Below are 25068 nucleotides of genomic sequence, written 5' to 3'. Positions count from 1 at the left end.
CTGCCCGGAGTGATTTCTAAATGCAGAACCAGGAGTAAATTCCAGAATGCCTAGGGCTGTGCCCAAACACCAAAAAAAAAAATTAAAAAAGGGAGTTCAGCAGGTAAGGCACTTGTCTTATACGTGGCCAACCTGGTTTTGATCCCTGGCACCACATATGATCCCCTGAGCACTGGCAGAAATTACCCCTGAGCACATACAACCAGGTGTAAGCCCATTTGAACATTGTCAGATATGATTTCAACCCTTCCTTCCTCCAAAAAAGGAAACAAATAAAAAACATGGGTTTGTTTTAACATAATGGATATAAGTAAAAGAACTTTTAGGTAGCATTATTTAATAGGATAAAAAATTACATTGGGGCCGGTGAGGTGGCGCTAGAGGTAAGGTGTCTGCCTTGTAAGCACTAGCCAAGGAAGGACAGCGGTTCGATCCCCCAGGCGTCCCATATGGTCCCCCCAAGCCAGGGGCAATTTCTGAGCGCTTGGCCAGGAGTAACCCCTGAGCAAAAGGGTGTAGCCCCAAAAATTTAAAGAAAAAAAAAAGAAAATTATTCTGCTGTAAATCCTTCATGATTCTTCTACTAACCTGCTTCCAGCCATAGAAGTGCATACTAGTGAGTTTGCCATAATTAGGCTCAGCAATATGGATATTCAAAGATTGGCTTTGATCAATGAAAGCTCCTCTGTCTGCCGCCATCTTGAGAACTGTTTTCTGAGAGATTTCCCACACAGTCTTATAAAGTTGCTTCAGGTCATCAGGAATTTCTGGTATACTCTGAAGAAGAGAAATCAAGATTATAGGAAATCAATATGATGATTTCACAATGATTAGTTCTATTTTCTAACCTTATATAATGTAATCTTTACCAGAATTCTCAAGAATTGCTCATATCTGACAGAATTTACAACAAAAACTCCATTAAAAAATAACCAAAAGGAGCCAGAGAGATAGCACATGGAGGTAAGGCGTTTGCCTTTCATGCAGGAGGTCATCGGTTCGAATTCCGGCATCCCATATGGTCCCCCGTGCCTGCCAGGATCATCTTCTGAGCCTGGAACCAGAAATAACCCCTGAGCACTGCCGGGTGTGACCCAAAAACCAAAATGAAGTCATGAAACTTTCCTATACATGGATGTACATGGAATCTATTATGCTGAGTGAAGTAAGTCAGAGAGAGAGAGAAAGACGCAGAATGGTCTCACTCATCTATGGGTTTTAAGAAAAATGAAAGACATTCTTGCAATAATAACTTTCAGACACAAAAGAGAAGTTACAGCTCACCTCATGAAGCTCACCACAAACAGGGATGAGTTTAGTTAGAGAAATAACTACATTTTGAACTATCCTAATAATGAGAATGTACGAGGGAAATAGAAAGCCTGTCTAGAGTACAGGCAGGGGTAAGGTGGGGAGGAGGGAGATTTGGGACATTGGTGATGGGAATGTTGCACTGGTGATGGGTGGTGTTCTTTACATGACTGAAACCCAAACACAATCATGTATGTAATAAAGTTGTTTAAATAAAAACAAACAAACAAAAAACATTCAACCAATTCAACCAACAAATGTTCATCTGTTGGTAAAGTAATTGTTTTATGGCCAAAGTACTCTATTTTAGATAAATAAAACAGGAATAAAGTAGGAAGAGGCCAAAAAAAAAAAGGAAGAAAATTCAGATATAAGCAGTGGGGCATTTGCCTTGCATGTGGCCGCTGGGGGTGGGGGTGGGGGAGTGGGGATAGGATCATCCCATATGGTCCCCCAACTTGCCAGGGGCGATTTCTGAGTACAGAGCCAGGAATAAACCATAAACAGCACTGGGTGAGGCCCCAAAACCAGCCAATCAATCAATCAATAAATAAATAAAATTTAAAAAAATAAAAAGAACCTCTATATTTTTTTTTTTTTTGGTTTTTGGGCCACACCCATTTGACGCTCAGGGGTTACTCCTGGCTATGTGCTCAGAAATCGCCCCTGGCTTGGGGGGACCATATGGGACGCCGGGGGATCGAACCGCGGTCCGTTCCTTGGCTAGCGCTTGTAAGGCAGACACCTTAGCTCTAGCGCCACCTTCCCGGCCCCAGAACCTCTATATTTTAAAGACAACATAAAGGTTAAATCTTTAGGCCTCAAAGTTAAAGAGATAACACCAAATGGTAGGGTGTTTGCCTTGCATGTGGCCAAACCAGGACAAAAGATGGTTCAATTCCAGGCATCTCATATGGTCCCCAGAGCCTGCCAGGATTGATTTCTGAATGCAGAGCCAGGAGCAACCTGAGTACCGTTGAGTGTGATCCAAAAACCAAAAATAAATAAATAAATAAATAAATAAATAAATAAATAAATAAATAAATAAATAAAATTGGGGCCACGGTGGTGCAGCAGTAGGACATTTGCCTTGTATGCAGCTGACCTAAGACAGGCCTCAGTTCTATCCCCCAATGTCCCATATGGTCCCCCAAGTCAGGAGCAATTTCTGAGCGCAAAGACAGGAGTAGCCCATGAGTGTCACTAGGTGTGGCCCAAAAGCCAAAAAATAAATTAATAATTAAATCTTCAGGCCTAAAACTCACAAGGGCATGATCAAGAGAAGCAATAAAAGAGACTCTTATAAACCAGGACTCCACAAACTCCATTTGTAGTTATTAGGTTTTTATTTTTAATTTTGCTTAATGCTTTTAAATTTAAGACTTTCTAATTTCAGACTTTATATTAACAGTCCTCAATCATCTAAGAGTATTTTAAATCACAGTTACAAAAAAAACAACACTGGTGCCTGGCCACGTCCCTGACATTCTATTCTGATCATTCAGCATAGGTAGTACAACCTAAGCTTCTGTATTTTAAAAGGTCTCCGGCTGATTCTAACATGAGGAGAAACTGGAAACCACTGCTTTGTATTAGTACACAAATAAAGAGTGAAAGTCTAAAAATGTGATAATGTATATGATACTAGAGTAACATTGCAAAGTGAAGATCTGAATGAACTAGTAATTCAGCTACAGCAGCAGCCTTCTCCCAACTGCCAGGTGTAACTGAGAAAGAGTCATAATGTCTAGCTTAGCTCTTAACAATGAGCATAAGGTATTTTTGTTCTTTACCTGAATAGAGCCATTGCATGCAATAATCTGATTTTTCATTTCTTCATTCCACAAGCCCCGCTCAGTAAGATCCTTCAGTAAGTGAGGATTTACAATCTGAATGGAAAATCAGAAAATATATGATGAAATAAATATTAACAATAGGACCTAAAAACGGGATCTAAGGCCTGTAACTTAAAGTAAGTAACAATAACAAGAGTACTCTACATTAGACTGCTTGGAAAATTCTAATATGTCTATAAAACTGAAAGGACCAGTCCACCACACAAAAGTTATATGCCTTTAAAATCCTGTTAGTTATTATTCAAGAAATATAAACATGGTGCTTGCAAAAGTGAAAACAACTAATATTGTCTTAGCAGCAAGAAATGTATTTAAAAAATATATTATAATTTATTCCTTCTTTTTCCCCAAAGTAAGGTTATAATAAATACTCAAAAAAAATAAATAAATAAAAAAAAAAACACAACTGGAGATATAGCTACCTTAAAACTTATCAAAAACTTAAGATATATAGAAATTTACAAATTACACTACTTTAAATTGATTATTCTCAGTCCTAGTTGCATATTAAAATTACTCAAGAACCTTAAAAAAATTACTAGTTCTACCCATTAAATTTTTAATTGGTAACAAAAGGTAAGAACCACTGTCTTAAATGCTGTTTGAAATATGCCACCGAGTATCACCAAATTATGCACCAACTTACATACATCACTATGGGAATAGATGGCTAAGCATGATACAAATTTGAATATCTTTATTTTCATACTCAACACTCCTTCTTTCATCAGACATTCATTGTCTATTATGCAATTAGATTATGCTACTATACATGATAAACTAACACAGTACATTGGAGACAAAGGTGACTCCTTTTAGTTGACATTTGTCCCTAAACTAAATAAAAGAGATACACAAAAGATAAGCTAGCATTGATACTTTAGAAAAATCCCCCAGTGGAGGGGCCAGATGATAGGACAACGGGGCTAGAGTGTTTGACTTCCAAGCAGTTGACCTGGGTTCCATCCCTGGCATCATATGTGGTCCCTTGAGCATATAGCCAGGAATGACTGCTGATAACTGGTAGGTGTGACCCAAAAACTGGGAAGAAAAACAAAAGAAAAATCTCCCTGCTGGTCTGGTTATGAGCTTCTCACCTGAAATTCTCCGGATAACACTCTACGAGTGTAGATATTGCTGGTATACGGTTCAATGGACTCATTATTTCCCAGAATCTGAGCAGTAGAAGCAGTAGGCATTGGGGCAATAAGCAAACTGTTTCTTATACCATATCTAAAGAAAAAAAGATTAGGAGATGTCAGTCCTAAATTTATTATCTCTCAGAAAAGCAGCTACTTGAAGTCACTGCAGTGGCATTTACACATTTAACCCAATCAGTACACTTGAGTGGCATAATTTGGAAGTGCTCATTTTATGTCCTTCCAATAAATGTTTTTCTGTATTTTCTAACACCTTATTATTTTGAGCAATAAAACAATTTTGAGACAAATATTTTAAAGAACACTTTAAGTTATTATTTCTATCAGACATTAAACACCACATAAATGCATTACCCTACTGATGACAGACTCATAACAGAAGATGAAAATAGCTTGTCTTACTATTATCTCAGAAAAATATATTGACAGCCCTAAAGTCATGTAAGTTTATTAGTGTGGAAGGTATATCAAGGCTCAATTTTTTTTTGGTTTATGGGCTCAATATTTACACTTTACATTCACATACTTTAACACATTAGGCTTTAAAAGCTTTTATAAAACACCTAACTTATTCCTACATCAGTTCCACATCCAATGTGGATATTAAAAAAAAAAAAAAAAAAGAAGTGAGAAACATTGGGCCAGAGTGATATCACAGCGATAGGGTGTTTGCCTTGCAAGTGGCCAACCAGGGACAGAGCCAGACTTAATCCCTGGCATCTTACATGGTCCCCCGAGCCTGTCAGGAGCAACAGCACAGCTGGAAGGGTGTCTGCCTTGCACAAGGCCAAGGTTAGATCCTTGGCATCCTATATGATGCCCTGAGCCTGCTAAGAGTAATTTCTGAATGCAGAGCCAACAGTAACCTTGACTGTGGCTCTAAAAAAAAAAAAAAGAAGTTAAAATGTTAAAATGTCTAACTTCCTAAGAACAAGGATGAAAATCTACCACCACACCACATCCTCTTTTAAATCTCCTTACTTTGCAATTTTCTCCTTGAGAATTTTCCAGTCCCATAAATCTGTAGGAGTAACATTCCACATATCATATTGTAGGATCTATAGAATATATAACAAAGATTTAGGATAACTTACATTTTAAAATATGATTAAAAATTTAAAAAACCTGACTATCATGCTCCTACATACTGTCTTCTATAAAAATTGTAAGCACTAAAAAGTTAAAATTTACAAATTTCCATGTAGTCAAATTGACCAGAAGGAGACTAAGTATAATAGATAAGGAGACTAAGGCTTATCTATTCCCCAGATTTCTGCTGAGCTCTCTCAGAGGATTCATATCATTTCTACAACCAAGCAATTTTCACATTCAAGAAAGCCTACTGTGGAGATATGATCTCTTACTGTATAGTAAAAGCATACACTACTTAGCCATATTTTTCTTAGTTGCCTGTTCTATTTACTTAGCTAATAAAACACCAACTTTTAATTAACTATACACTAAGTTTCCTATACTTCAGCAAAATATAAAAATTAAAATCAGCATTTCAGAGGCCAGAGAGATAGCATAAAGGTAGGGCGTTTGCCTTGCATGCAGAAGGACGGTGGTTCGAATCCCGGCATCCCATATGGTGCCCCGAGCCTGCCAGGAGCGATTTCTGAGCGTAGAGACAGGAGTAACCCCTGAGCGCTGCCGGGTGTGGCCCAAAAACAAAACAAAAAAAAACAACAACAAACAAAAAAAATCAGCATTTCATAAGAACTTTTTAGTGATAATAAAGGCACTATGAAAGAAAAAATTCTGAGACCAGTCTCAGCCCAAGGCATACGTCATGCACTATCTCTTGTTAAGTAAGGGTGGGACCTATGAAAGAGATAATACTATGCAGGAGTAAGGTGCTTGCATTGCCCTACATCAGTAGTTCTCAAATAGTGGGGCACGCCCAAGGGGGGCGCAAGGTTCCATAACGGGGGGCACTTTTGATCTCGGCAAACACTGTCATAACAAGCTAAGCCCCGTGTTTATGTCTCTGTATGTCTCTGAAGCTGAGAGTTGCTGTGTCCTGCTTCAAACCCGGCTTCGAAAAGCTATGCATTGCAAAATGTGCTCATCGTAGCCATTAATCCAAACATCACCTCTGATTAAAAAAATCAGCTCAGATTATTTTATATATTTTTGTTTTGCAAATTAAAGTCTTTTTTAATAAAGATACTATTTACAGTCACACGGAGGGCATGAAAGAAAATAATTGAGAAGCACTGTCCTACATGTTGTTCAATCCTCAACACTATGTTTCCCCAAGCACCACCACAGGTCACACCAGAGCACATCTAAATTCACAAAGCCCCTGAAACCCTAGGCCAAAAAAACAGCATGGATAGAACCTGAATATATAATGGCTATTATTACCATAATGGTAGTGAAAGTGAATTTCTACATCTATAATTAACTCATTAATATTGGTGTGTACCACCAATGGGTCCCACTTAGGGTGGTTAAATTAGCACAAATTGCAGCAATGGGATCAACATCTTTAAGGTTGCAAATCAATTCTAAACTAAGGGTAGCCTGATTTAAAACACCAAGTCCTCAAAGAGTAACTGAAACAAATCTTCTACTGATTTTAAGGAGTTCTAGAGCTGCAAAAACTTCTGGGGGCCCAGATAAGGACCCAACTTAACCAAGCCTGGACCAGGAGTAAGCCCTGAACACAACCAGGTATGGTCAAAAAACAAAAAAGAAAGAAAAAAAGAATTTTTATCCATAAACTTACTCCTTTGCTGACTGGAGAGCCCTCATAAGTTTCGTATGGGCCATACTCCTTGGCAAGATCACAGCTGGCATCCAAAGCTCCATAATATATCGTCTCAAAGATCTGCTTGTTCAGTAACTGGGCTTCTGGACTCTCAAAAGGATACCTCATCAGAATAAAAGCATCTGCCAGACCTTGTACTCCAATTCCAATAGGGCGATGGCGTTTATTCGATAAGCTGGCCTTTGTACCAACAGATTTAAAGAGACATTATCAAACAGAAAAATAAACATTATCTACTAAACAACACATACTCTAAAATCTCAGTTTTCTCCCACTATTACTATTGTAATTATTGGCTGTTGGTCTGATAGCAATCACACCTGCTTGAAAGATTACAATTGGCAGTGTCAGTGGGACTGGGGATTGAGCCCAAGGCTAGGGACGGACAGACATATAGACACATACACACACACACCACAAGGCATATGCTGGACACACACACACACACACACACACATAACACATGCGGCATGTATTCTACTATCTGAGACACATTCTTAATCCTGACAATAAACATTTATTGTTGAAGAGCAGACACAGATTTCAGTAATTACCTACTTTGGGTTTCAGTAATTAGCAATAAGTGGAGAAATCCAGCAGAATCAGAAGATAGAATGTGGCAGTGGTGGGGGTAGTGGGAATTGAACTCCGGGCCTCACAAATGCAAAACATGTGAACCATATACCCAGTATCTAACGATAAACACTTATCATTACATAGAAGACCATGACATATACACTAACCTCCACCTTAGATTTCAGTAATTATCAATAAGTGGAGAAATACAGCACCAGCTCAAAGGATCACATGTGGCAGTGGCCAAAGTAATAGGCTGTGAAACCAGGACCTCACAAACACAAGGCATGTGTTCAACCACTAGAACCACATTCTAAATACCCAATGATAAACATTTATAGTTGAATGGCAGATCATAAGTCCCTCCACTTTAGATTTCAATTACCAATAAGTGGGCAAAATTCTCCATACCTCTGGGACAGGATAGTAATTAATATCAATAATTTTATTCAAGTTTCGAACAATGACTTTAGTGACTTCGGCCAACTTCTTAAAGTCATACACATGCTCTGATGAAACATACATATTCAGGGCTAGAGAAGCCAAGTTACACACTGCAACCTAGAATGCAAATAAAAGGGATCAAATCCATGGAATTTTTATTTCTTCTATCACTATCATGGTAATCCACTAATACTTTAATGTTAAACTCTTTCACCTTTGAATTTTCTTTCTGCATTCACTAATTTCCAAATCCCAGTACCTATTCATGTATGTGAGCTGTAATATCAATTCAGAGAAGACTGAGATTTAAGTGTTCACAATATGATTAAATATCAAATATTACTAAATATCAACAATGTCCTACTATATCATGTTTTTGTAATAGTAAGAATAACCTGTTCAACTGTCACTGGTTACAGACAGCTATTTAATATTAAACTAAATTTTAAATTCAGGGGCCAGAGTGATAGCACAGTGATAGAGCATTTGCCTTGTATGCGGCCAACACAAGACGGACCCCAGTTTTATTTCTGGCATCACATATGGTCCCCTGAGCTTGCCAAGAGTGATTTCTTAGTGTAAAGCCAGGAATAACCCCTAAGCGTGGCCGGGGGCCAAAAAACCCCGCCAAAAAATTTTAAATTTAGTGTCATATTCTATCAATGCACAAAGTTCTTAGACATTAACACATGCCTACCAAACCCTCACTGTGGTGCTAGCAAGCTCTAGGTATTCAGGTCCGAAGAGATAGCACAGCGGCGTTTGCCTTGCAAGCAGCCAATCCAGGACCAAAGGTAGTTGGTTCAAATCCCGGTGTCCCATATGGTCCCCTGTGCCTGCCAGGAGCTATTTCTGAGCAGACAGCCAGGAGTAACCTCTGAGCACCGCCGGGTATGACCCAAAAACCAAAAAAACAAAAAACAAACCAATTAGGGATTCAAGCTTATGAATTATTTTTAGGTGGGAGGTCATGTATTATTTTCCTTATATTTTTATTCTAGCACCACATTTGGTATATAATAAATGCCTAATAAAGTTAAGTTAATATGACTTCTTTGCCATTTTGACTATAATATTTTTTTTTTTTTTTGGTTTTGGGCCACACCCGGTGACGCTCAGGGGTTACTCCTGGCTATGCGCTCAGAAGTTGCTCCTGGCTTGGGGGACCATATGGGACACCGGGGGATCGAACCGCGGTCCGTCCTAGGCTAGCGCAGGCAAGGCAGGCACCTTACCTCTAGCGCCACCGCCCGGCCCCTTGACTATAATATTGAACCCAAATTCTCAACTCCTTTTATATAAATTCCTTATGTCTCCCTTATGCAATTACTCAATTTTAGACATCTGCCCATTTCTATATCACAAAAATCTGAAAATGTTAGGGAGGAGAAAAACAAGAAAAGAAGAGAGAATGTTTTAGGGATAAAGGTGAAAAGAATACCTTTCTTTTTTTGGCTTTTGGGCCACACCTGGTGGGGTTACTCCTGGCTATGCACTCAGATCGCTCCTGGCTTGTGGGACCATGGGATGCCGAGGGATCAAACCACTGTCCGTCCTAGGTTAGCATGTACAAGCAAACACACTACTGCCTGCACCACTGCTCCGGCCCCGCCATTTTTATTTTACTTTATTTTTGTTTTATGAGCCACATCTGGTGGTGCTCAGGGATTACTCCTGGCTCTACGCTCAGAAATTGCATCTGGCAGGCTCAGAAATGCCATATGGATGACATAAGAGATGTCAGAGATCAAACCCGGGTCCTACCCAGGTCGACTGTGTGCAAGGCAAACAAACACCCTACCACTGCACTATCACTCTGGCCTCAACAATGCCATTTTTAAATAAAACATTCAAGGGGTGGAGGGAACGGTGGTCATTAGGGGAAGAATGCTGACACTGGTGATAGATCTGGAGTTGGAACATTGCAATTCTAACAACAGCTTTGTAAACCACAGTGAATAAAATTAATAAAATAACCCAGAAAGACCTCACTGAGAAGCTGATGCAAGAACTGAAGAGATTAGAAAGCATGTCATGTGACTAACTAGGAAAGATCATTTTAACATTCAGAATAAACAAAATGCTTGGTACAGGGACCTGAGAGATTGCTCAGTGAGCTATATGTATGTTCTGTATGCTGGAGATTTGCTCCAATTCCTAGTACCACATGGAACCCCTGAATAGTTAGGAGTGGCCCCTGAACACAGCCAGGTATGTGCAGATCCACAAAAGCAAAACAAACAAAAAAACTTTTTTGGGAGGAGGGGATCACACCCAGCGGCACTCAGGGGTTACTCCTGGCTCTGTGCTCAGAAATCGCCCCTGGCAGGCACAGAGGACCGTCTGGGATGCCAGGATTCAAACCACTGTCCGTCCTGGGTTGCTCGAATGCAAGGCAAACACCTAACCACTGCGCTATCACTCTGGTCCTTTGGGGTGATTTCTGAGCATAAGCCAGGAGTAACCCATGAGCGCTGTTCGGTGTAACCCAAAAACCATGCAGACACCTATATAGTTAAACCCTATAGTACCTCTCCTGTCCCAGGAATAATTTTTTTTAATTACTATTTAAAAAAAAAAAAAACTCAAGGGGCTGGAATTATAGTATAGGGATTAAATCTGTGACACCAGGTCACCCTGAGCCCTGCTAGGGGTCACTCATGCGCAGAGATAGGAATAGCCCCTCAGCACATCTGGGTACAACCCCCATTCTTAAATCTATGTCCCATGTCCGGTATGAAATTTGTAAATTAACTTAAAGATGAGATTAAAATCTTTTCTCACAATGGACTGAAAGGACTCTCTAAATTGCTTACATCAAGTTACTGAATATTCTAACACATTTTCATGTTTGTTCGAAATGTGACACATACTGAGTCTTCAAGTAAAAATTACTTATAGCCTATATATGAAAAAGTTGACAGCCTTTTTCACATGTCTCCCTTCCCTTCATAACCTTTATTATAGTGACTTGCTCCAAAAATTTATTTACACATTTCAAATGAAATCAAGTGAAATCAAATACTTCACTCACAGTCATTTCTATTCCTGCCTCATAACTCTAAGCAGAAAGTTTTCTACTTACCTCATCTTTGCTGGTGTACTCTACTACTTCTGTGCATAGGTTGCTGCATTTGATAGTTCCCAGGTTCTGCTGATTACTCTTGCGATTACAGGCATCTTTGTAGAGCATATACGGGGTGCCTGTTTCTGTCTGTGATTCAATGATGGCATACCAAAGCTGTTGAGCTTTTACAACTTTGCGGACACAACCCTTTCTCTCATAACTGAAACACAAATGCAAATATTTTAAGATTCTCTAAGAAAATCTTTGTGTTGGGGCCGAGAAATAGTAGAGGGCAGGACGCTGGCCTTGTACACAGCCAGCTGGGTTCTATCCCTGGCATGCCACATGATTCCCTGTGCATAGAGCCAAGTAAGGTCTAAAAATGAAGAAAAAATATTAAATAATTTTAGATACTAAGTATAACTTATGAGGACTCTTAAATGTTTTTTTACAAAGTATGACAATTGGAAAGAAAAGAAATATGGTATTCATTTCACTCTGGCTAAAGCGAGAGGAAAATCAGGCAACAATAAGTTTTTTCAAATATATCTCAAATTCCTTTACATCAATACCTTAATAAAAAAATTTAATAAAGAACAAAACTTAATTTAATTCTTCTTAATAAAGAAAAATTTGGGGGCCCAGAGAGATAGCACAGCGGTGTTTGCCTTGCAAGCAGCCGATCCAGGACCAAAGGTGGTTGGTTCGAATCCCGGTGTCCCATATGGTCCCCCGTGCCTGCCAGGAGCTATTTCTGCGCAGACAGCCAGGAGTAACCCCTGAGCACCGCCGGGTGTGGCCCAAAACCAAAAAAAAAAAAAAAAGAAAAATTTTAAGGTTGCCAGCCCTCATAACACTATGTCAAGATTCAATGAAGAGTTGACATAGTTAATTGTGCTAGGTAACTGTGATTCATATGCACAGTATTAAAGCATAACTTAATCAAATTTACTATTACTATTTAATAACAAAGCAAAATAATAATCCTGCTACTCACGACCTTATTTATTTTTTGTTTATGGGTCATACCCAATGGTGCTCAGGGTTTACTCTTGGCTCCTTACTCAAGAATCACACCTGACAGAGCTGTGAGACAATATGGGATGCTGGGGATCAAAGCTAGATCAAGGTAAGTACCTTATCCATTATACTATTTTCCAATTCCTGCCTTAATTTTTTAAGTATCAACTGAAATAGCCCTACACCTATTCAAATACCCCTACCCTATGTGAGTGTCCCCCCCCCCCCCATTTTATCTGTTTTCATTTTGTTTTGGGTCCATATCCAGAGGTGCTCAAGGCTTACTCCTAGCTCTGGGCTAGGAACCCCAGAACTCAGGTTGGCCAGAAACAAGGCAAACACTCGACCCACTCTACTACATCTGGCCCCTTTCTTTTTTTTTTAAACCCAAAGGTCTAATCCCAAAGGTTTAAAAAAATAAGAGAGAATAAAATGTTGGTAATGATTCAGGAAGTATACCTGACCAAAATAAAATTAATCACAATTTCTTCAAGATTACTAGAAACTAGTTAATTGTGTAGTTTTTAAATATGGACCTCCCAAATAAGAGAAACTGGTGGTTAAGGTCGTTACTTTAGCATTTTTCTATACCTTTCATATAGCTTCTCAAATTCTTCTCCCCAAACCTCATCCAGACCAGGACACTCATTTGGACACATCAAAGACCAGTCCTATAAAGAGAAGAGTATCATTCACAAGAAACCTGAAATAATCACTCATATAAAACCTGTTAGGCCCACTGCAAGCATGGGGTAGCTTTCATAGATTTTCTTAGAAATGTTCTATACAATTACATAATCAGGCCCAAACTTTTACTTCTGCCCATTTGTAGTATGTTCTTTCAAGCATTTAGCTTGGATACCACCCACTTAAGGAAACAAAAATGTAAGAATGACATCACAACTTGCTTACAACACTTTTCAAATAATACCATAGGTAAACTCCTCATACTTTTGAGTTAAGACAAAAATGCTTATAGAAATAAAATTTATCAGAAAAAAGTATTATTAATCAGTCACCTGATTAGTCTCTACTCGTTTCATGAAAAGATCTGGAATCCAAAGAGCAAAGAAAAGGTCCCGAGCACGTTGTTCTTCCTTTCCTGTATTCTTCTTTAAATCAAGGAACTCAAAGATGTCAAAATGCCAAGGTTCCAGGTAAATAGCAAATGCCCCAGGCCGCTAATAGCAAACAAATGGAGGAAAAATAGGTTTCAAAAATTGATCTTCAATATAATTAATTAAATGAGATAACAACAGTACTATAAAAACAAAGTAGCAATATTATTCTTTTTTTTTTTTTTTTGGTTTTTGGGCCACACCCGGTGACGCTCAGGGGTTCCTCCTGGCTATGTGCTCAGAAGTCGCTCCTGGCTTGGGGGACCATATGGGACGCCGGGGGATCGAACCCTGATCCGTCCTAGGCTAGTGCAGGCAAGGCAGGCACCTTACCTCTAGCGCCACCGCCCGGCCCCGCAATATTATTCTTACAGAGGATAAAGCAACTGACATTATGAAAATACTGAATACAAAAATTAAATAACCTTTTCAGTGTCAAGATAATAGCCTTAACAGCACTGGTATGATAGTACAGCAGGTATATAGCATTTGCATTGCACACAGCTGACTGAAATTTAATCCCCTGCACCCCAAAAGGTCCTCAGTCTGCCAGGAGTAATCCTAGAGTGCAGAGCCAGGAGTAAGCTCTGAGCACTACTACATGTGGTCCAAAATCAAAACAAAACCAAATCAAAAAAGCTTTAACATGTCGAAGTGCATGCATTTAAACACTACTTGGAATAAAGAATAAAGGTAAATATATAAATAAAATAATTTTATTTATATATCCTGTTTCAAAGTGACACCGAAACTAAATATGGAAATTCCTCTTCTGTTGTCGACCAATGAACTTCATACCACATATACGTAAAACCTAAAAAGAAACCACTTTTGGGCTGAGCAATAGTGCAGTGGTTTGCCTTGCACTTGGCTGAAGCAGGATGGACCTTGGTTCAATCCCCGGCACCCCAAATAGTCCCCCAAAGCCAGTAGCGATTTCTGAGCACATAGGCAGAAGTAACCCCTGAGCATTACCAGGTGTGCCCCCCCCAAAAAACCTACTTTCACCAATATATATTATGCTCTTACTAAAAATCAAAAAGTTGATCTATCTTATCAAGTTCCCTATAGGCAGTGCATGAGGTAACATATTTGATGCTGGGGTTCACATCTGGGTCAACTGCACGAAAGGCAAGTGCTTTACCCACTCTGGCCCTCACATAAAAATTGTTAAAGGAAAAATTATAAACTAGAAAAAGAATTGAAGGGATGAAAAACATGTCTATATTATTTGTAAGCAGGCTCAAGTCGTAACCCATTTTACTGACACAATAAACAATCTAATCTCTCAGTTCTATTTTTTCCTCTATAAATTAGTTTGTTTTCTTTCCCCAGACTTGGGACTATACCTGGCAGTACTGAGGGGATACTCTTAAATATGCATTAATGGGTCACTCCTGGTGGGGCTCAGGGAACAACAACAGGGATTGAATCTTGGTCAGCTGTGTGCAAAGCACACAGTAAGCGCCCTACCCACTGTAGTAAGAAAAATCCAGAACATATTACAACCCCCTTTTAATTAGGTACTAATAAGTCATTATTTAGGGGGGTAAAAATGGAAGATCACACCCAGCGGTGTTAAGGATCTATTGTAGGTAATGATGGGGAAGGGAAGGTAGAGCTATAGAGTATCCACACACATGCAAAGAAATAAATCCCAGCATACTTGTAAAGCATGCATTCCAGCCCACTGAGCCATCTCTTCAGCCAAACTTAGAAGTTTTTGCCATTAAATTGTCACATTAAGAAGCTGACCAGAAAGCTGTCTAGACCCATAATCATGGGTATGAGATTTTGAGGCAAAAGAAATGAATGTTCTCTATCTAATTATAAAAGTGTACACATTTGTCAAAACACACATACTGCTCAAAGTATGTGCAATTTAAATTATACTCTCTGATTGGGGGAGGGTTAATGCTATAAACTGAACACACTTCACACATACAAGGCAAGTATTCTACCACTGAGCCACATTCCCATTCCACATCTTATTTTGATTTTTTTTTCTTTGGTGTTGTTTTTGGGTCACACCCGGCAGTGCTCAGGGGTTACTCCTGGCTCTATGCTCAGAAATCGCTCCTGGCAGGCTCGGGTGGCCACATGGAATGCCAGGATTTGAAATACCGACCTTCTGCATGCAAGGCAAACGCTTTATCTCCATGCTATATCTCCGGCCCCCACATCTTATTTTGAAAAATGGAGGGGAAATCAAAACAGAAACATATACAATAAACCATCATATAAGACTATATGTCTAAAGACTTTTTCGTTTTATATTAATATCAATAATACAGCATACCTTGTTTCCACCTTGATCCACATAGCGAGCTGTATTGTTATATACTCTCAACATGGGTACAAGGCCATTTGAATTGCCATTAGTCTGAAAGAGAGATTGAGAATAAAGGTATCTAGAACTATAAGAAAAATAAAATGACCCACAATAAACAAAATTACTACCTCCAAATCCATAGTTTTATTTGCATATCATCTCTACCTCTACTTTGAAAACATCATGCCTATATCAAATAAGTAAAACATTGCTGAATAAACTACAATTAGCAAAGCTTAGGTCATATGTACCATGAAATTAGCTATTCATGATTGAATTTCAGGCTTACAATTATTCAGCACTGATCCTTTCACCAGTATTAACTTCCCTCTACCAATGCCCCCATCCCAACCTCACTTGTCTCCCAACCACCAGTCTGCCTCTCAGAGGCGTTTTAAAAATTAAAGTTTACATACTATAAACTGTTGTTGATAGGGTTTCATATATAACATTTACCACCTTTCAGCACCAACTCCTCCTCCTCACTGAACACTTTCTGCCACCAGTTGTCACCCCCTCCTTGTCCTATCCACCAGTTCCCTCAAGGGGCATATTTCCTACTGATTACTAGTCCTCATGTTCTTTGTTTTCATTGTCCTTAGGCATTCATTAGCCTACCCATATATATTCTTTATATTCCACAAGAGTTTTATTTGTTTTTGGTTTGGGGGCCACACCCGGTAGCAGTAAGGACTATATGGGATGCCAAGTATCGAATCCACCAGGCTAGCCACATCCTACATGCTGTGCTACCGCTCTGAACCTGAGACCATTTCTATATGGGTCTTTCTCCCCTGACTAACTTCACTTAGTATGATACTCTTCAGATCCATCCATGATTACATTTTATCTTTCTGTATGGCTGAGTAATATTCCAGTGTGTAAATGTACCAATTTCTTTGTCCAGTCATCTATTCGTAAACATGGGTCATTCTCAGATTTTGGCTATTATGGATAGTGTAACAAGGAACACAGAGATGCAAATCTCTTTTCTCCACTTTGTTCTTGGGCTGTTGGGGTATATTCCAAGAAGTGGAGGTGCTGGGTCCAATGGAAGCTCAATTCCTAGGTTTTTTTTTTTTTTTTTTGAATGTCCGATTGTTTTCCAGAAAGACTGGAAGAGTTGATATTCGCTGTGAATAAGAGTCCCTTTCTCCTTGCATCCATGGCAACATTGGTCGTTCTTGATTTTTTTTTTGGGGGGGGGGGCACACCAGGTGATGCTCAGGGGTTACTCCTGGCTATGTGCTCAGAAAACACTCCTGGCTTGGGGGACCATATGGGATACCAGGGGGGAATCTAACCACGGTCCGTCCTAGGTTAGCGAATGCAAGGCAAAGACACTACAGCTTGTGCCACTGCTCTGGCCCATCTTGTTCTTTTTCATGTATGCCAGTCTCTGTGCTGTGAGATAACCCACTGTTAATTTTGATTTGTATCTACCTGATAAGTGATGCAGAGCATTCATTCAAGTGCCTTTTGGCCATTTGTATTTCTTCTTTGAGGAAGTTTCTGTTCATCTCTTCTCCCTTTTTGCTGGGGATGAATGGTATTTTCTTATAAAGTTCTACCATTCCTTTTTATATGTTTGATAATAAGCCCTTCTCAGATGAATAACGGGTAAATACTTCCTTTCATTCCACGGGCAATCTTTGTATCCCTGTCATGGTTTCCTTGAGAAGCTTTGTAATTTAATGTAGTCTGACTTCTTTTTATCTTTACTTCCACTTGGTCAGCAGTGTTACAACCTTAAAGATGCCTTTAGCTCAATGTGATGGAGAGATTTGCCTAGGACTTCCTCCATGTACCTTTATAGATTCAGGCCTGGTATCAAGGTCTTTAATCCATTGTGATTTGACTTTTGAGCATGATATTAGAAAGATGACTAATGCCCTCTCCCAATTCTTTCCAAGTAATTATTTCCTTACTGAGCTTTAAGTTTAAAGGCTCTATCAAGAAGTGATAGAGTGGTAATGAAGTCTCTAACTACTAATGTGTTATTATCAAGTCCTTTTTCCAAGTCTATTATCAGTTGTTTAAAGTATTTTGCAAATCCCTTATTAGGTGTTTAGGAGTGAGTTTTTCCTGACATACATCTCTTCATGATTAAGAAATGACCTTTTCGGGGCAGAGAGATAGCATGGAGGTAAGGTGTTTGCCTTTCATGCAGAAGGTCATCGGTTCGAATCCTGGTGTCCCATATGGTCCCCCGTGCCTGCCAGGAGTAATTTCTGAGCATGGAGCCAGGAGTACCCTTGAGCACTGCCAGGTGTAACCCCAAAACCAAAAAAAAAAAAAAAAAAAAATGACCTTTTCGGGGCCAGCACAGTGGCGCTAGAGGTAAGGTGTCTGCCTTGCCAGCGCTAGCCTAGGATGGACCATGATGTCCCATATGGTCCCCCAAGCCAGGAGCAACTTCTAAGCACATAGCCAGGAGTAACCCCTGAGCGTCACTGGGTGTGGCCCAAAACCAAAAAAAAAAAAAAAGAAATGACCTTTTCTATCTTATATCCATGTTGTCTGATACTAGTATGATCACCTCAAATTGTTTGCTTAAGAATTGTCTTCCTCGGGCCAGAGTGATAGCACATCATTAGGCAGTAAATATGACCAACCCAGGACAGGCCTGGTTTCGATTCCCAAGAGCAATTTCTGAGGACAGAGCCTGGAGTAACCCTGAGCACCTTGGTGTGGCCCAGAAACAAAAACATAAAAAGAATCGTCTTCCAATCTTTGACTTTGAGTCTGTGTTTCTTGCAGGTAGCAGAATATCAGATTTAATTTTTTTTAGTCCATTCCGCCACTGTCGCTGACTGGTGCATTCAGCCTACTAAGATTGAGAGAAATTACTGTCATAGTTTTTGTGCTATCTTTCTGTAGGAGTTTGGGATGTTTATGGGATTCATCAGTCTTAAAAGTAGCCCCTTGACTTCTTCTAAAGATAGTTTTAAATCTATGAAGTTCCTGAGTTTTTATCTGTGAAGTCGCATAACGGTCCTTCAAATCTGGATGAGTCTGATTGGGTAAAGTATTCTTTGTGAGACATTCATTTCATTGTTGTTATTATTAAATCTTAAGGATGCTCCTTTTATGTTTCTTCACTGATCTTGCAGTTTTCAGTATTCTATGTTTTTTTTTTATCATTTTGATTAGAATATGTCTGGAGTATTTTTATTTAGATCTCTTTTAGCTGATACTCTTCAGGCCTTTTTGATCACGATGCATGCATGCTCCAGCTCTCGGAGTGTCAGAAATGTCTTTGACTGTTATGTCTTCATCAGGGTTGCTGTCCTGACCCTTTGAGAACTTAATTATTCTTAGGTTGTTCCTTTAATTCATACCAATGTTCTCTTATCTAGAGGTTTTCTTCACCTCCCCTTGAAGTTCATTGATTCTGTCCTCAGCAGCCCTTACTCTGCTAGTGAAGCTTTCTTTCAATTTTTTCATTTGTTTTCTCAATTCTACTCTCATATGCTCTTCTGTGTTTACTGTTTGCCCCATTGTTTCTTTGAGCTCATTCAACAGCCTAAGTATTTCCACTAAGATCCTTTCAGAGATTAGATAGGTTGTTATTACTGACTGAATCCCCAGAATTACAATGTTCTTTTTTTTTTAATCTTTATTTAAACACCGTGATTACAAACATGATTATAGTTGTATGATTACAGTCATGTAAAGAAAACCCCCCTTCACCAGTGCAACATTCCCACCACCAATTTCCCAGATCTCCCTCCTCCCCACCCCCCTACACCTGTACTCGAGACAGGCTTTCTACTTCCCTCATTCATTCACATTGTTATGATAGTTTTCAGTGTAGTCATCTCTGCAACTGCACTCATCACTCTATGTGATGAGCTTCATGTCCTGAGCTGCACCTACCAGCCCTCATCTCTCTTGTCTCTGAGATACTGTTAAAAATGTCCTTCATTTTTCTTAAAGCCCATAGATGAGTGAAACCATTCTGCATCTTTCTCTCTCCCTCTGACTTACTTCACTCAGCATAATAGATTCCATGTATATCCATGTATAGGAAAATTTCATGACTTCATCTCTCCTGATGGCTGCATAGTATTCCATTGTGTATATGTACCACAGTTTCTTCAGCCACTCATCTGTTGAAGGGCATCTTGGTTGTTTCCAGAGTCTGGCTATTGTAAATAGCACTGCAATGAATATAGGAGTAAGGAAGGGATTTTTGTATTGTATTTTTGTGTTCCTTGGGTATATGGAGATTCCTTCACAAACTGGAAATTGAGCTTCCATACGATCCAGCTATACCACTCCTAGGAACAATGTTCATCTTCTACCCATGGTGAAAATCTGCACTGCTTTACCAGGGTTTCTTTTGTAGTCTGGGGTTGCATCTTTTCCATTTCACTCAGTGTTCACACTTGGTGCTAGAGGTCTCTGAAAGAACTCTATGGGGTAAGATTATCTGGCAGCCTCATTAACAGCAACTCACTTTAGGAAACTATGCTACCTCAAGATCTTTGGGCAGAGCCAAGTTCTGCAGTAGGTTCTATTTGGCAGGCTTCTCTGGTTCTCTGGGCAGCCAAGATGAGTGCAACCTTTGAAATACTACACTCTATTTTATGCTATCTTTAATTTACAATGACACATATGTGAATGAATCCACATGAGTGAAGATAAAATTAAAGTCCATACTTTCAATAAATCATTACATAAATTAGACTTTGGGAAGCATAAAAAAACACTAGGGCCAGAGAGATAGTATGGAGGTGGCACACTTGCCTTGCATGCAAAAGGACGGTGGTTCGAATCCCAGCATTCCATGAGGTCCCTCAAGTCTGCCAGGATCGATTTCTGAGCGTAGAGCCAGGAGTAACCCCTGAGCACTGCAGGGTGTAAAATTCTAATTACAATGTCTTATCCCCAAGAATTGAAAGCAACCTCCAACAAGAATTAGGTTCAGGGGCCGAAGATATAGCATGGAGGTAAGGCGTTTGCCTTTCATGCAGAAGGTCATCAGTTCGAATCCAGCTTCCCATATGGTTCCCCGCGCCTGCCAGGAGCAATTTCTGAGCATGGAGCCAGGAGTTTCCCCTGAGCACTGCCGGGTGTGACCCAAAAACCACACACACACACACAAAAAAAAAAAAACCACAAAAAAAAAGGCAAAAGGGCCCGGAGAGATAGCACAGCGGTGTTTGCCTTGCAAGCAGCCGATCCAGGACCAAAGGTGGTTGGTTCAAATCCCGGTGTCCCATATGGTCCCCCGTGCCTGCCAGGAGCTATTTCTGAGAAGACAGCCAGGAGTAACCCCTGAGCACCGCCAGGTGTGGCCCAAAAACCAAAACAAAAAAACAAAAAAACAAAAAAAAAAAAAAAAAGGCAAAAAAAAAAAAAATTAGGTTCAGGGGCCAGAGCGATAGCACAGCAGTAGGGCATTTGCTTTGCACGCAGCTGACATAGGACAGACCGCAGTTCAATCCCCTAGTGTCCCATATGGTCCCCAAGCCAGGAACAATTTCTGAGCCAGGAGTATAACCCCTGAGCTTCACTGGATGTGGCCCAAAAACAAAACAAAAAAAAAGTAGGTACAACAGATCCATTAGGTGAGTGAACAGTTTGAGTATTAAATGGACTGTACAAGAAAATAAAACCCTAAAACTAAATATATATCATGAAATTATTTTTTTTTTCCCTTTGGTTTTTGGGTCTCACCTGACCATACTCAGGGGTTACTCATGGCTCTGTTCAGAAATCAATCCTGGCAAATTCAGGGGACCATATGGTGTGTGGGGAATGGAACCTGGGTTGGCCCCATGCAAGGCAAATGCCCCCTGTGCTATCTTCATTTCAGCCCCACCTCATGAAAAAATTTAAATAATCATTTTAACCTCTAAGGAATGCATAAAGCTAAAGCTTAGAAAAAGAAGTTGGGTACGGCTTACCCACCTAATATTGTGTTACTGGAGTATTGTGTGATAACATCACATTCCTGAATCACCATATAATGAAACAATTTTCTCAGTACCCTCAAACTTTGCTCTATAGAGCCATTTAATTCACATTACAGATTAAAGAAACAAACTCAGAAATGTAAATTAGCATATGAAAGGTAAGAAGAAAGGTAAGAAGTAATTAGTAAGAAAAAATCTGGGGCCGGAGAGATAACATGGAGGTAAGGTGTTTGCCTTTCATGCAGAAGGTCAGTGGTTTGAATCCCAGCATCCCATGGTCCCCTGATCCTGCCAGGAGCGATTTCTGAGCATAGAGCCAAGAGTAACCCCTGAGCACTGCCGGATGTGACCCAAAAACCAAAAACCAAAAAAACAAGTAATTAGTAAGACATGCAGACAGGGTTCAAATTCAATTGATTTTTGTTTTGGTTGGTTTTTTATTTTTTTGGTTTTGGGAGCCATACCTGGCTATGTTTAGGGTTTACTCCTGGCTCTGCACTCAGGAATCACTCCTGGTGGGCTCAGGGGCCATATGGGATGCTGGAAATCAAACCCAGATCAGCTGTGTGGGAGGAAGCACTCTACCCCATGTACCATCCCTCAAATTCAGTTCCTAAAATTCTTAAAATGGTTATTTTGACGCCTAATAAACAGTGAACCAGAAAAAAAATCAGAATTGATATCATATAAATCACCAATGTTAAAAACTTAAAAATTCTAACATTACAATATATTACATGTCTGATCTGTAGTGCAATTTTGCTTTCTAAACCTGTTTTCTCACTTGTAAAATAAAAACAATAGTACCTACTGTACTATATGTATCTTTTATTATATAATATATAAAAATATAAATATATAATATAAATATTTACTAGTACTCATATAGTATAAGAAGTAAAAACTCCTACCATAAGTCTACAAAAATAACCTCAGAAAGTTATGGTAAAGAGGGGCTAAAGAATTAGCACAACAGCGTTTGCCTCACAAGCAGTGGATTCAAGACCTAAGGTGGTTGGTTCGAGTCCCATATGGTCTCCCATGCCTGCCAAGAGCTATTTCTGAGCAGATAGCCAGGAGTAACCCCTGAGCACCACTGGGTCTGGCAAAAAAAAAAAAAAAATTATGGTAAAGATTAAATATCAGGGGCTGGAGAGATAGCATGGAGGTAAGGTATTTGACTTTCATGCAGAAGGTCAGTAGTTCGAATCCCGGCATCCCATATGATCCCCTGAGCCTGCCAGGAGTCATTTCTGAGCATAGAGCCAGGAGTAACCCGAGTGCTGCCGGGTGTAACCCAAAAACCAAAAAAAAAAAAAAATTTCAAAGTGAGATTTATATAAACAAAATAACAGCTGTAACTATAACTGCTAAAATCAGAATTCAAAAAAAAATCTAATTTAAAAAGGATCCTAGAGGGCCTGGAGAGATAGCACAGCGGCGTCTGCCTTGCAAGCAGCCGATCCAGGACCAAAGGTGGTTGGTTCGAATCCCGGTGTCCCATATGGTCCCCCGTGCCTGCCAGGAGCTATTTCTGAGCAGACAGCCAGGAGTAACCCCTGAGCAACGCCGGGTGCCCCCCCCCAAAAAAAAAAGGATCCTAGAAACCTAGATAATAGATTTGAATCATTTAAAAATCAGATGAAAATAAAATCCGTTGGAATTGGAGAGACCATTGCAGTAGGGCGTCTGCCTTGCATGTGGCAGACCTAGGATGGACCCAGTTCGATTCCCAGCATCCCATATGGTCCTCCAGGCTGCTAGGGGCGATTTCTGAGTGCAGAGCCAGTAGAGACCCCTGAGCACTGCTGGGTGTGATCTAAAAACCAATCGATCAAAAAATAAAGTTTAAAAAAAAATAAAAAGAAAAATGAAATCATTTATAAAATGACTCATTCCAAGTCAGTTAACTGAAAGTTAACAGAAATCCAGAACACCCAAGCTCAGTAATACACTGTCAACCTTTTGGTTGTTCGAGGACTTGAATCCTTCTATCCTATGCTTCTCACACACACACACACAACACACACACACACAACACACACACACACACACACAACACACACACACACACACAACACACACACACACAACACACACACACAACACACAACACACACACACACACACACACACACACACACCCCTCTCCTCTCCTCTCCTACCCCCTTCCTGCCATCTTGGCATAAAGTATGTTGATTTCAGCTTAGCTCCGTGTGTTCAGTGTTACTGAATGTGCTTTGGATATATAGCTATGCCACTCTCCTACATCCCCAATATAAAACAAAGCCCTGTTACCCATTACTTATTTTCTCTGTCCTCCTCTCTTGACTCTGGGGTCAAGGGTGATCTAGGCATCTCACTTTTACTACAGTATATTTCCTAATACAATTATTGTATATATACCACAGATAAGTGAGGTTCATCCTGTGTTTGTCTTCAGGCTTTCTTAACTCAACAGTTCCAAACAGGTTGCAGCAATTTGCATTTCTTGCAGCTGTACAGTATTCCACTGTGGATATGCGCATCTTCATAATCCATTCATTTGTCATTAAAACCTAGGTTAATTCCATATCTTAGCTTTTGAATTAAGCTTTTACAGCAATGAGTAGTGTGCATACATCCTGTTGAATGACTAAATGTTTTAAAGGCCGAGAATAGAAAGTCAAAAGTGAAATTACTGGGTTATTGCTGGGAAGCGCCTGGGGATAGATATCTAAAAGTGGAATGGAGGACACTCTATACATTTTTTTTTTTTAGTTTTTGGGTCACACCCGGCAGCACTCAGGGGCTACTCCTGGCTCTAAGCTCAGAAATCGCCCCCAGCAGGCTCGGGGGGATGGCAGGATTCGAACCACCATCCTTCTGCCTTACCTCCATGCTATCTTTCTGGCCCCTCTATACAGTTTTCAACTTCTCTATAGAGTTTTGTGGGGTTTTTTTTGTTTTTTGGGCTACATCCAGTATCGCCCAAAGCACCTAACAGGGGTCTCAAACTCGCGGCCCTCCGTACATTTTGTGGCCCTGCCCTAGAGGAATCTTTTTATTGTTTTGTTGTTTTAGCTGTTTGGGTCACACCCCCCAATGTTCAAGACTTAGTACTGACTTTGCACTCAAAGATCACTCCGACTTTGCCTCCTGCAGGCCCCAGGTAAATTGAGTTTGAGACCCCTGACTTAGAAATAGCTCTGGCAGGCTCTGGAGACCATATGGGATGCTGAGGTTCGAACCTGAGCCTGTCCGAGGTACAAAGCGTGCAATGCAATGTCCTGTTGCTATATTATCATTCCAACACCTGTCTGTGCATTTTTCCAAAGGGGTAGAACCAGACAACATTCTAATTAGCATAGGATGAGCGTTTCTTTCTTATATATACAATAGCACAGATTCTTCCCTTTTTTTTGGTTTTTGGGCCACACCTGGTGATGCTCAGTACTCTTGGCTCTGCACTCAGAAATCGCTCCTGGCTTGGGGGACCATATGG

The 25068-nt window shown here is 39.9% G+C and overlaps 1 protein-coding gene across 1 annotated transcript in view; it reads right to left on the bottom strand.

Annotated features, from left to right (window-relative positions):
• The window catches only part of RRM1 (ribonucleotide reductase catalytic subunit M1), a 51399-nt gene that overhangs the window by 2406 nt on the left and 23925 nt on the right, over positions 1–25068 (bottom strand). The window contains exons 9-18 of the mRNA XM_049780259.1: positions 15628–15711; positions 13230–13391; positions 12802–12881; positions 11209–11410; positions 8091–8240; positions 7062–7283; positions 5309–5385; positions 4265–4400; positions 3105–3200; positions 589–777 (exon numbers count right to left, since the gene is read on the bottom strand). Of these exons, the coding sequence (XP_049636216.1) occupies positions 589–777; positions 3105–3200; positions 4265–4400; positions 5309–5385; positions 7062–7283; positions 8091–8240; positions 11209–11410; positions 12802–12881; positions 13230–13391; positions 15628–15711 (1398 nt within the window). The remainder of the gene's footprint in view (positions 1–588; positions 778–3104; positions 3201–4264; positions 4401–5308; positions 5386–7061; positions 7284–8090; positions 8241–11208; positions 11411–12801; positions 12882–13229; positions 13392–15627; positions 15712–25068) is intronic.

The sequence above is a fragment of the Suncus etruscus genome, chromosome 9 (assembly GCF_024139225.1).
Source record: "Suncus etruscus isolate mSunEtr1 chromosome 9, mSunEtr1.pri.cur, whole genome shotgun sequence".
Taxonomy (NCBI): Eukaryota; Metazoa; Chordata; class Mammalia; order Eulipotyphla; family Soricidae; genus Suncus; species Suncus etruscus.
The sequence above is the reverse complement of the archived record's forward strand: the minus strand, read 5'-3'. Positions and strand labels throughout refer to the sequence as shown.